Source organism: Egretta garzetta, unplaced genomic scaffold, assembly GCF_000687185.1.
Source record: "Egretta garzetta isolate BGI_Z169 unplaced genomic scaffold, ASM68718v1 scaffold840, whole genome shotgun sequence".
In the NCBI taxonomy this organism is placed as follows: domain Eukaryota; kingdom Metazoa; phylum Chordata; class Aves; order Pelecaniformes; family Ardeidae; genus Egretta; species Egretta garzetta.
In genome coordinates this window covers 160,199-173,420 of record NW_009258262.1, presented here as the reverse complement: position 1 = coordinate 173,420, position 13,222 = coordinate 160,199, and the positions used below count along the sequence as shown (strand labels likewise).

Genomic DNA, 13,222 nt, shown 5'->3' with positions numbered 1-13,222 from the left:
GGCTCCAGCCCTCGGATCATTTTAGTAGCCCTCCCCTGGCCCTGCTCCAACAGGTCCATGTCCTTCTTGTGCTGAGGGCTCCAGAGCTGGCCGCAGGGCTCCAGGTGAGGTCTCCCCAGAGCAGAGCAGAGGGGCAGAATCCCCCCCCTCGACGCTGGCCACGCTTCTCCTGATGCAGCCCAGAGTACGGTATGTTCCATCAGCTTCCCTCCCCCCTTCGCAGCAGCCTGCGCTGCCCTAAAAAGCTGCACCACCAGGCCCCGGCCTCTCACTTAACAGGACAACATGCATACAACCCCTCATGGGTGGGTGAAACACAAGCATACCTGGGAATACCTGTCCTAAAAAGTTCTGCATGAAGAATCTTCTTGTCCCCATAACTACATGGGGTGGTTTGGGTTTTTTTTGGCCGCACGTGGCCACGGTTACCTGTAAGGGACCTCACCTTGAGCTGACTTCTCTGGGAGTTCGTTTACAGCTCTGGTGAGCTCTGGTGAGCGCCTCTGCAAGACGCCTGGGCAAGGAGACAGCAACACTATCTTAAAAAGTATCATATAGTATCTTAATTTACTTAAATAGTATCTAAACCAATTCTGGTATTAGCTCTACTAGTCTCTACTGCAGGTGATGAACAGCTTCACTCATAAAAAGGGCTGCTAATCAAATCTTTTAAAAGTATTTATTATAAAACAAAATCCACGCAGTCTACAGTACAAATGCAGAGTCTGTTATCTGTACAGATATCTATACAAAATACCAGTTACTTCAAACAAGCCTTTGGTTTTGTTAACATAAATAAACGTTGCAGTTTCATGACCAGGAAATTGTTAATGTATAATGGTCTAAAGTGGTGAAAGCCCTAAAGAAGTTTTTAAGACAGTATTGCCAAGTTCATTTGTATGCTAGAAGGCCATGCTTAGAAAAATAATTGGTAAAGACTTTCTGTAACACAAGAAAGACTTTATGGCTCTAATGAAAAGTACTGTAGTGACAATCTGAAAATAGTGTCAATTTAATCCCCAAATACATACGTGTCAGTTACTGGCATTTTTTCCTTTAATGTTATGTATTTTTGACAGGTATTTTTTTGCTGAAGTAAATATGAAAACATAAATCAATGTTCACTTGAAATAATGCATTTGAGAGAAATCCCGATATATTACAAATTCAAGACATGCATGCCCTAAAAAAATTCAGGAGTTGTCAGCTTTCCCTTAGTTCCACAACTTGTAGGCGTATGTATTTTAACTGAAGAGAACCCTAGCAATGATATGGAGGTTTGGTCAAACCAGTGGCGTACGATCTACATAGGATTCTTGGGGCACTTGTGAGCTAAGGCTTTACTTTTTTCCTCAGTTAATATGCGGAACTATTTAAAACACGCAAGGCACTGAAGTGTTGGGTTTGGTTGGCTTAGAATCATAGAATCATAGAATGTTTTGGGTGGGAAGGGACCCCTAGAGGTCACCCAGTCCAACCCCCCTGCAGGGACCAGGGTCACCTTGAACCAGATCAGGTTGCTCAGAGCCCCGTCCAACCTGGCCTTAAATGTTTCTTCTGTAGTAACAAATGCTACACGTATAAAGCTGTAATTATTAGGCTGTTTGCAGAATACACATTTTAATATAAATATAAAAAAGGTTGGTTGGGGGTTTTATCATAATTCTTGGTAGTCTTTGTATATTCAGGTACATTTACAATAGCAGCAATTCCAATACAATTGAGTAAGAAAGCAAGCAGGCTGGGTTTGAGTTTTGTTTGTGTTGCCCTCCAAATTTCACATAAACCAGCAAAGCAGTCCTCCGGTTTTCAATGGCTTTTGTTTCATCTCCGTAGGCTGATGAATTCCATTCACAGCTACCGTGTTTGTAGTTGCAACCAAAATATTTTTGTACTTCTTTACACACTGCATGCTCTCTGTACAAATCACATTGGAACATCACTCCCTTGGTCAAGCACAGCTACTCCAGGAATGCTGTCACAGGAGTAGCGTCATGTTTATTTAGAGAAAGGTGCGTCCTTACCCGTGGGAGTACTTGCTTTTCAAAGATGTGAATGCCAGTAAATTGGTCTGCCGCTTACTGTAGCTGTCAAACTTGCTTTTCTCCTCTGATAAGTCCTTCTAAGCACGTTCTCTGCATGTATTTTGTCAATATAAACCGACCCATTTAAGAATTGCCATTGTGGTCGTCCATCCACCAGGATTCTGTGTTGGCTGGAGAGAACCCAGCCCTGGCTCCAGAGGTGGGCTGCAACAAGGGCCGCGGTTCATGCTGGGGACAGCCAGGATGTGGCAGCTTGATGTCACAGGTGGCTGGGAACACCGTGGGTATGTCAGGATAAGGCATTTTGAAGGATTTTGTTGTGGAATGCAGGAGCCATCTGTATCAGACTGGTTTCCATCATTCCTATCAGCAGGCTTAACATTGATTTAAAACCAATTTTTCCTTTATTTCCTCCAGGTAGTATGATCTTATGTGAACAGGCCCACAGCATAGTTGGCCAACCTCAAAATAAACAAGTTGGAGAAAAATATCCCTTACAAAAACTAGAGGAAGTGTCCTTCGGAAGGAGAGCTAGAAGACATGTCAGGATTGAAAATATCTACATATATTAATATTTCTTTTAACATGAGGCAAATACCTTAAGCTGTTTAGCTAAATTTACAATAGCTGAAAAAAGGGTTTTTTACATTTAATGATAAACAGAAAGCGTTGCAATACCTAAGGGAACAGCAGCAGAATGAGCAGACACCTCTCAGAATTTAGGATTCAGCCTTCCCTGAATCTTCTTACAGATGAGCCAAATTTAGGGTGAGGGCTGCACTCATAGTTCGTAACGGAGTCATAACAAAACCAGAAACAACTGAATAACTGCTCGGGAAATGACTATCATCTTTGACTGTGGCTTGTCTAAGGCTCTGTCCAAACATGGACATTTATAAAATGTCCTTCAGCACTGTAACAGCAAATATGTGACTTCTAATTCAGGGCTCCGTGCCAGGCACTCTTCTGTGTTATTAATTATTGGGAACATGCTTGCCTTCTGTTTTCATTTCCTGACATTAATGGATAACACTTGTAGTACTTATAAGCACAGCTACTCGTTTGGACGGACTCAGCATATGCCCCAACAGAATGACTGTCATCAGACAAGATCTGCTTCCAAAAATGCTTGAAGCCAAGAGGACACAGGACTTCCGTGAAGTTTGACTGACCACACTCGTAAGGTAGGACAACGTGCTCCAGAGGATCTGAGGAAGGGTGGCACAGGAGCTCTCCCTAGCAAAGGGATCTGAGCCTGCAGGCAATGGAGAAACGTCCCCGTCACTGGCACATCAGCCCAGTGTGACCAGCCCTTACTGAGCACGCCTGCTTCCGAACCCTTTTTCACCACTGTGCACAGAGCTTTGGAATTTCAAAAGCCCCAGAATCCCAAAAGGCACCAGTTGGTATACAAATGGGGAGAACACGACGAGTCCTAGATCTAGCATATGGACTTCCAGATATCAGACGGAAAATAGACCTTGGATAAATGGGCCTGCAAATTTCCAGAAGGCCCATTCTAGGTGTGTAGAGCAGGTGCTAAGGGAAGAGACCATTTTGTCGTTACTTTGAAAAGCATAAGAACTTTTAGGGAAGTACTTGCACCCTTTGCAAAGCAGAGAGATTGAGGTTTCTTACTGAGAATCAAACCCATTATTCCAAAGAAGAAACTTGTTCCCACTCATTTCCGCCTTTGTCCTAAGAACATGCTGGTAACGGCACAGGCTCATTTTCAGATGAGGGGCATTTTGTACTATGACGCTATCCTAAATAAAACATTATTTGTCATCCATTCGGATTTAGCTTAATCATAGTCTAAGTGCTCTTTAGCGATCTGTCCAGACAGAAGAAAAACTGAGCCAGTAAGGCAGCTGGAACGGTGCTAACAAAGTTTCCTCAAAATCACCCAGCAATAATGAACCAATTAATTACCTCAATTGCAAATTTCAGGCTGTTGAACAGTCTAGCTGAAGTCACGCTATAATTTACACAACACTTTTGCTTCAAATTAAAGACTACTTCACTGTCGGAGATCTTGACACCCATGTACCGTACAGCTTCACACTGCTGCTACGTCTGTCCTGCAGATTGTACAGAAGAGAAGATGACCTGAGTAGCTGCTCCTGTGACTGCTCCGGAAGGCAGGTAAGCTGCTCTCTGCTAGGACATCGGTCCTTTCAGTGTAACACAGAATCAACCAGATTATTTGCCCATCACGAGCTGCTCTCCAGACCCAGCTCTATATTACAGCCAGAGCTGTTTCAGGTGCGAATAGGCAGCCATAATGGGCTTGGAAAACAGTGGCTGGAAACACTCAGTCAAGTCCTCACAAGCTCTCACGGATAGTCCAATCAAACGTAGAACCTGCAGGTCCTCAGAGGAGAACTCCGAAAATTTCAGTCAGCTTTCTCACAGAAAACTTTTGTGCTATTAAAACTATGCCTAAACCTCACCAAAATACAATTCCTGCCCACTTATTTCCTATTCAGCCCTGAATTGCCACAACTTGTCATATGCGTTCTCTAATTCCCTACAACTCTTTTTCTCATTCTGATCCAGAAGAAAATAGTACCTCATTTCTACATTTTAGCCTGAAAGTTCACGGGATGGAAACCACTAAGAGCACACTGAGGATATTTCTGGAGAGAAGTAGCTCCTGTCACTCAAATTTTATTTCTGGTCTTTTCTAGCACCAGGAATGCAGTAATCCTTTTAAAGTATATAGTCTACAGCAATGAAAAATAATATTTCGTATTTTAAATATTTAAATTTAAGATGCAGAATCTGTATACAAATACGAGTCTCATAAAGTCAGCAGTGTGGGGCTTAGATTCTGATCACCAAACTTCAAGTGCTTCAGAGGAGGCAATTTCTCAGCAAACATCAGCAGCAAGAGGCTATGAATGTCCAACTGAAATAAAAAAAGTGCTTCCTTCCTTCAGAATACCTAAGCTCCAAAAGAATTTGACTCTTAAGACAGCTTAGCTCTCAGCAAGAACGCTAATTTTCTTGGACTCAACTCCAAACTTTGTAATAGGATACGAGTCTTCAGATGCAGTGGTGAGGATTGTTACACTTCTGGCTCTTTACAAAGATCAGGGGTTTAATGAAAAAAAAAAAATCAATGTAATTTTTGCATCCAGTGTCATCACGAGAATACAGGAAGATTAATGTAGTATGTCTCCAAGCTAGAACTGTAACACAAACCAACTAATGCATTAATTATACATGGTGAATAGTTATAATGCAAAAAATTATATATGATATGAAATTGTGCTACCAACTGCTTTAATGCAGAACAAGTACTCCTTTATATGATTGATGTTGTACATAAAATATCCTGTGGATCTGTATTCCTAATTTAGTTTGCTGCAACATGATTGCATGAGAATTGCTTTGTTTCACCGAGTCATGAACGCTTGTTCCGAGATCTGCCAAGTCACTCTAAGAGTAACAAACTATGGGCCTTGTACCCCTTGGCGTACTACAGAATTACTGATGTTGACAGGGGATGGGGGAAGGACCCATTCGTAAACTCCAGTGCTGTGTTCTCCAACTGTGTATTTTTCTCCATGAAAAATGGTGGGCATCTTCTTTATGCTCAATCTCTCAAGTGAAAATTTAGACACGAAGGTAGTAAAAGCTACTTTAAGAGTTTTAGTAACACACCAGTGAGAGCACAAATCCTGTCCTTGAACAACGTAGATAGGAAGAACGGATCTGGACTAACAAATCTGAAAACACAAACTGGATCAGAACACTGTGGTCCCAGCCCCTCCACGACCACAACAAAGCCCCCTGTCCCGGAGTTGTAGGGTTCCTGTGATGTGCTCTCAAATAACTTGCTAAAAAGACCCCAAACCAAGTGCACTTGAAGTTCAAATAAGAAAAGTTTTCATTGTTGCCAACAATATTAAAGCTGTCAAAGGCCCAGCACATCTGTTATTCAGCAGCTGCAGAAACAGGTGCGAGTCTGCATATTCAGAACTCCCCTCAGATGTCCTGAGTATGGACCACATTATCGTGACCAGAGCTGAATTTATAAAGTGCCAAACAATACCCAATCTGCTTTGTTACAGCGAGAGCAATCAAAGCAAAAATTTATCTTCTGTATTTTGAAAGGGACTGATCCTAGCCTCCCATTCCCAAAGGGGTTTTTTTGGTAGGAGGTGGGAACTTTGCCAATTCTGATGTCCTTAGGTTAAAGCAGTTTGTATGAGAGTTTATCTTTTTTATTTCAACACAATTAGAAAGAAGTATTTGTCTCCTCTCCTTCCTCCCCCGTGCTTTTTCTGCCTATTTCTAAACCTGAACTATTTTTGTGGCAAATTTTTGTGAGATATGACTAAACTGTTTTAATGGCAGATGATTTTGTTTTGAGCTATGCAGGTACCATTTTCTACAAACACCGATTAAAAACCAACCAACTTTCCTCGCACAGTGAATTACTGGACTTAGGGGAAAAAGAGCTAGCACTGTATTTTGAGAAGCAGATGAACATTACAGCCTCTTCCCAGACAGTCATCAAAGCCTCACCAGGAAGGATGAAGGAGCTTGCGTTTCATCACAATTAAAATGGTGAGTCTGACCAAATCTGCAGTTAGAATCATAGAATGTTTTGGGATGGAAGGGACCCCTAGAGGTCACCCAGCCCAACCCCCCTGCAGGGAGCAGGGACACCTTGAACCAGATCAGGTTGCTCACAGCCCCGTCCAACCTGGCCTTGAATGTTCCCAGGGATGGGGCCTCCACCACCTCTCTGGGCAACCCGTTCCAGTTTGTCAGGCATTTCTCTTAGCTTAAATACAACATTAAACTTGCCCCTTGCTCACACCCAAAGCTCAATACAACCGCTTCTGTTACTATTTGCCCAGTGAAGTGGGGAACTGATTGGAGCTAAACCAAGTTTTTTAGGGCTGGTTACCTTTTTTAGTTTGAATTAGTTCCAGAATTGGCCGTGACATAAGGTAGGGCATGATGCCTGTGGGCCTAGTTAAGGTTTGGCAAAAGAAGCGTTCTTCCAGTTCAATACTAAGCAAATGGAGAGGGAGGTTTGAAATCCAGATCTCATCATACGAGTTCTAATGGGAAGCATTCAGCTCACTTGCAAACAGGAGCATCTGAGGGTTGTGATCTTTGCAAGTTTTCTCCCAGTGGTGGTGAAGGGATGAGATATGGACAATTTTATTTAAATGTGTTTTTCTTCTCTGCGAACAAACTTGCATTTTTCTTTAGACTCCTCCTCCTACCACCAGCCACTTTGCTTTCTTGTCTCACATTAATAAAAAGAATTACATACACTTTGCATGTAAAAAGGTGACTTAAAAAAGGTTCAACATTCCCCCCCCAAATCCTTTGGAGACTGAGTCATTTTCATGACTTCAGAAAGGCAAATATGGCACAAAAGAATGGAAATTAAGTTAAAAAAATCAATTTTATAAATATTCTTCCTCTGTACAATTTTTCACAGCCCCATCCCTCCCGCCCATTTTTATTCACATTTCTTTTTTTTAATTCCCACCCCGATTTATTTTTAAATCATAAAATATATATTTTAAATCTGTTCATATTTTAAAATATTTACAGGAAAAGTTCCTTCTGTTGAGGTCATGAAGAGTCTGTACAAGGAGAGGGTGGAGGGGGATAGAGGTGAAAATAGCTTCGTTCCGTGGCAGGAGATGGAGGGCAACTTTCTTCTGCCGACATATACTGGCTGCGAGGTGTGGGTGGAGGGGGATAAGGGTCTGAGTCTGAATTTAAATCTATATAGTATTTGTTGGCCTTCCATCGACTAGTAGTATAGTCACTGTCACAAACATCTGTGCTGCATGGGGTTGTGGGTGGAGCTATCCCTCGTATAAGGTATGGCCTGCAAAAAAAAAAAGCAAGCACATACATTAGTTGCAGTCTGGGGAAAAAAGATTGAAAACAAACAGCTCCGTGTCCTCAGTCAAGATGCCTGCTCGTTATACTATGTGAGCCTTAGTTCAGGTTTTCATAGGAACCCAACAAGAGGTACCCGAACTGTGTTAAATCTGAACGGCACAATTAACCTCAGCCAGCAGTGCATTCTTCCAGCCCCTGACCAGCCAGAGGAGACCACCAGGACCACTTAGCCCAGGACCATTTAGCCCAATCACTAACAAATAGGTTGACTCATCCAAATGAGTTTTAAGATAAGCTTGAGGAACTGAACAGAAAACACGAACCTTCCCCGTACAGGATGCTAAGTGACTGTTACATAGCAATATAACCTATATAGATTGCATTATTACTCAGCAACACTGCATTGAAAGGTGCTAAACCCTGTTGTGTCAAACAGGTGGTGGGATGGCAGGGTTATGTTAATGGTTGGACTTGATGATCTTAAAGGTCTTTTCCAACCTAGACGATTCTATGAAAATAATACAAAGTCAACGTTTAACATCAAAACTGGCATAACCTCCGTTTGAACGGTGATTTATTAAGAGAGGGAAAGGTATTTTTAAACAAGGTAAAGTCTGAACAAGAACATTGTGCTTAAAATCCAAACCGAAAGGACAGATCAATAGAAGATTTATCAAAGCTTTTTTATCTGGGCTGTACCTGTAAGATCTTGTGGTTGAAGGAATGTTTGAGGAATAAAACATCTCTGCATTATACAGGGAGCGATCGGTAGCTGGGGAAGGAGGTGGGTTCAAGATCTAGGAAGAACAGGAAAAAGCAGCGTGAAAGTTTGGGTTAATTATACAAGTTTACTTATTTTGAAAATATTATTTATGCCTTCACTCTGTCACTCATCCTTATTTTAGTTTCCTCTCCTTGCTGCTTGGGTGGATTAGGGTTAGTTTCTTTAAAGATCACGGAAGTTCAATACGAGACTTTACTCTGGGCTTAGGTACACTGCAGGTCTTCAAAGTTCTTGCAGTACTGGGAATTTTCTTCCTTGCCGCATCCGTTATTATGCTGGAAGGCTGGGGTAAACCTGGAAATTAGACCCAGTTTTGCTGAATCTCAGTGCACTTCCTTGGACATAAGGACTTTATATTACCCTCAGCAGATGCTAGTGGGAAACAAAGTCTGTTCCAGCCCTAAACATACCCCCAGTCAATAGTAGGGCCAGGAGGCCAAGCTCCTTTACTATAACGAATACAACTCCATCCTTTCCTGAATACTTCCTTTTTACTGCCATTCTGTAAACGTTATCATTTTGGCATGGTTCACAATGCAAAGAGCTAAAAAGTAGCTATAGCCTGCCCTAGCCTGTGTGTGTATATACACGGTTGATGGGCCTGTGTGTGTATATACATGGTTGATGGTAACCTTCACCCTAGGAAAACAGTTTATTATGCTTCAGAATCCTTTAGGATTCTTCCCTTAGCAGGAAGCAGAACCCCTGACGTGGCCAGCAAGACATTGGCCTAAAACCAAGGAGAGCGCTTCATCCCTTCCAATGTGGAAAATTACAACATTGCTGTTGATTGTAGGGCCTTACTACTGATGTGACCACCTTGGGGCATTCTGTGAGCATTCTGCCAAGCCTGCCACAGTGACCATGATAGCATCCTTCCTCTGCCTCTGCTCTTCTCTCAGAAAAATACTGTAAAATTACTGGAGTGGAGATCATTGTTTTTGTCTTCACTGTGCAGCATCTAGCAAGATGACTCCTGGCCATTGAGTTGAGGTTATTGTTACTAATACTGACAAGCCCGGCATCCAGATTCATGTGAGGGGAGACAAGCTTGAATACCACCCGTTACCAGCTGTGGGGAATGATGAGTAATTGCCCCAAGAGTATCTTCCAGAAATCCTCTTCCTTGGAGGAGCACTGCGTGCTACTTCTGGATTCACTCCTACTTGAACTTTGAGCTGCATCGACCACTTCATGTTCAGATTAAATACAGCAAACAGCTTGTCAGCCAGGATGCCTGTGGCCAGGTTCTCTGCTATATAAACTGGCATAATGGCATTGACATAAATCCTTTCCTAGTCTCTATTGACTGGACCATCTCTCAGTACCACTAAGATGTGTTAAACAAAACAAAACAAAACAAAACAAACCAAGCCAAGACAATTAGATGCTCAGACCTCTCCTTTTTACTATTAACCTAAAGCTGGGTAATTAGCTACCAGGTAGAACTGATCAAAGTATTGGGATTAAGCAGTAACTTCAAATGTAACAAAGCCCTTGTGACAGCTTTCTTCTAAGAATCCAGCATGCCCTTCCTGAAGGAAAGGCTGATATCATGCCTGCAGGATGATCTTTTGGTCAACACAGATCCCACAGAATGGCACAGGCAGATCAGCTCTTGGGCTTCTTTCCTCTTTCAAGATTTATTTAAGTAGGTTTTTTTTTTTAATACAAATTCAGCTAAGTTTTTTTCTGTTCATCCTTTTTAGTGTAGCACTGACGCATCAATCAGGTGATGCATGAAATTGCTCAGCATTACAGAGACACTGGTGAAGCATGAGACAAGCTGAGTTCCAAACATCTGCTAGCTGTGACTAACTTCTTGATGGCTTCATGGAGAAGGTAATGAAAACAAATAATTAACCAATTTTACCTTATCAATAGATAAGCTCACAAGTCTCTCTTTTCCTTCTCTGTCCTTCTTAAAGAGGAGAGAGAGCACATTTGCCACTGGTCAAAACACTATTGATCAAAATGCCCATGCTTAGTATAACAGTTTATATGTAAGCACAAATGCACATATACCCACACAGTATGTGGATTCCTGATTAAATACTACTGAAAAATCACCTCAATAGCAAGCAGATTGATTCTGCAGGCTTGTGTGAACAGAAGAGCGAATGTATGTAAAATATTGGCAAACAGTAACCTTTGCATGTCTCTCCTAGATATTCTTAGAGAACCATTTCCATTCATACTATATGTCTTTGAATTCATGAAACCTTGATATGGGGACTAAAATTCCGTCACTTCCAACAGTTAAAAGCCAGCAATGGAGCTAAATTACAGCTGAAAAAACCCAAGCAAAGTAACCTCTGCTGGTACCAATGTTTTTTCCCAGTGCATGCACTTTGTTTTCTGAATCAACAACTGACGCTATCTAAAAGGCCAGCCAAGCTTATTTCTTATGCATTTGCATTCCAGTCCTGTCGCATCTTGTTTGTCTTTTTATTCCATGTGTGCCTGCAACATTACGGAGTGCGAAATGTCATCGGGCCACTTACATCAGAATTTACAAAGAACAAAGGAGGTGGCATCTTCAAAGGAGTCAAGACAGAAGGACAGAAGTGCCCAGGAACAACCCAGCTGAGTATCGCTCTAATATCAAAACATTTTAGACCCTGCATAGCATTGTGTAATCCTGATGAACAAAGCCCTTTTGTGAAGTTCAGTGGGTGTTGAACCGGGCCTGTATATCCTAAACAGTAACACCCAAGAACAACTGTTATTAACATTCTGCTTAGTAGCACAAATTTTCATCTTCTTTTCCTTCAGAAGTGTGAGATATCTAACTTACAGGTATATTTTCAAGACATACCTGTGGGTAAAAAGTGGCTTTTGTGCTGGATGAGCTACTTGAAGAGGCTCCAGTAACATGGTTTCTGTCATACAAGGGGGCACCACTGCTTCCTCCCATGAGACTCATGGAGCTAATCATGGACTTTCCACAAGAGATGCCTGCAGTGAGACAGGGAGGAAAACAAGGTTAAGTAAACCACAATTTTATCTACCAATGCAAACCAGAAAACAAATCCACAGCTTGGCAAACCCGTGCAACGCTACTGGGTGTCACTTTAGGAACAGTGTTTTATGTAAAAACTTTGGCATTACAAGGAACAACATATTCTGTAAAGAAAACATCTCACCCCCAGACCACCTATTGCCTCACTCCAGCACTGAACTCCTCACAACCTGCTCTCACACTCTGCTGAGAAAGGAAACTCGGGAACACTTGATCCAAACTTTTCACCCAAATCGTTAATTACGAAATGTTCCAATTAAACAAACTCAGGCATTTGCAAAAAACCATTATACATTGCCCAAGAAAAACAAGCCAGAGACCTCCGAAGTTTTCATTTTCATCCAAAGAAATTCAATTGCAAGTACATGAACAACAGCAAAAAGTAATTATTTTTATTGAAAAAAATCATTGCTTAAACTGAAAATCAGCAGACACAAATGGAAGGAAATCTGGGTGACAGGAAAAAGGAAGACAACATTCTCCAATCTGTTTTACTCCAATATACACTTAAATCAGACAACACATTTTCAGCTTCTTCCTGTCAGACTAGTCAGTGTTAATGGAAGAGTTTAGTCTGGGAAGCTTTCAGAAATTTTTCAGATGCAGGAAATATTTATTACAAGCAGAGTGACTCTACCTGTGATCATCACTCATGACTATTGATAATTTTTGGAAATCCCATGGAATTAGGAACCTATGTATTTTCTTTAGAATTAACATTAATGGTAATATTTTCAGCTGTTGTAACTTGTCACATCAACATGGATTAGAAAAAACTAGCAAATACAAAGGAGAACCAGAATGACAGCTTAGTTTGGCTCCTACAGAGGTACAGACAGAAACCACTGATACTTGCTTTCATTAAAACAGCTTTAGTGTGAAGCCCAATTTAAAACACCACTACAAAGATTTCATGCTAAAATTTTATTTCCTACCACAAAAACCTCTTGATAACCATAAACCCATAATTCAAGCAGGAACAGCTGACCACAGTCATTGAAGTGTGAGAAAGGCTAAACCTAAGTTGCATCTGGCTATCTTCAAAGCCATGGCTAGAAGAAAACAATTAGCACATCTCAAAAACTTGTTTAATTTGAAGAAGTGCCAAATCTTTTCATTTGTCGTTAAGTTTATCATCTATCTGATTTTCAGCTGACATGAGAAGCAGACTCCAAGCCCTCCGAAGTATGGATTTCTTGTATTCTGACCCTGTCTGGCAGGTTTGCAGGTAAACATTGACTTTTCAGCTTCCTGAACAATATGAAGAGATAGTCTTTCTTCTCAGGGTTTTGTAGTTAAGAATTTGCTATTTCCTCTGTGAAAAGTATATTTTACATTTGTAAAATAATTTGAGGTACAACATTACCCTGGGCTGCATCAGGGGAAGTGTGGCCAGCAGGGCGAGGGAGGTGATTTTGCCCCTCTGCTCTGCTCTAGTGAGACCTCACCTGGAGTACTGCGTCCAGCTCTGGAGCCCTCAGCACA

The 13,222-nt window shown here is 41.5% G+C and overlaps 1 protein-coding gene across 1 annotated transcript in view; it reads right to left on the bottom strand.

The window, feature by feature from the left end:
* Positions 1-7,652: 7,652 nt before the first annotated feature.
* Positions 7,653-13,222, bottom strand: part of LRP5 (LDL receptor related protein 5) — a 37,257-nt gene continuing 31,687 nt past the window's right edge. Inside the window, exons 14-16 of the mRNA XM_035898593.1 lie at positions 11,534-11,673; positions 8,631-8,728; positions 7,653-7,914 (exon numbers count right to left, since the gene is read on the bottom strand). Of these exons, the coding sequence (XP_035754486.1) occupies positions 7,653-7,914; positions 8,631-8,728; positions 11,534-11,673 (500 nt within the window). The remainder of the gene's footprint in view (positions 7,915-8,630; positions 8,729-11,533; positions 11,674-13,222) is intronic.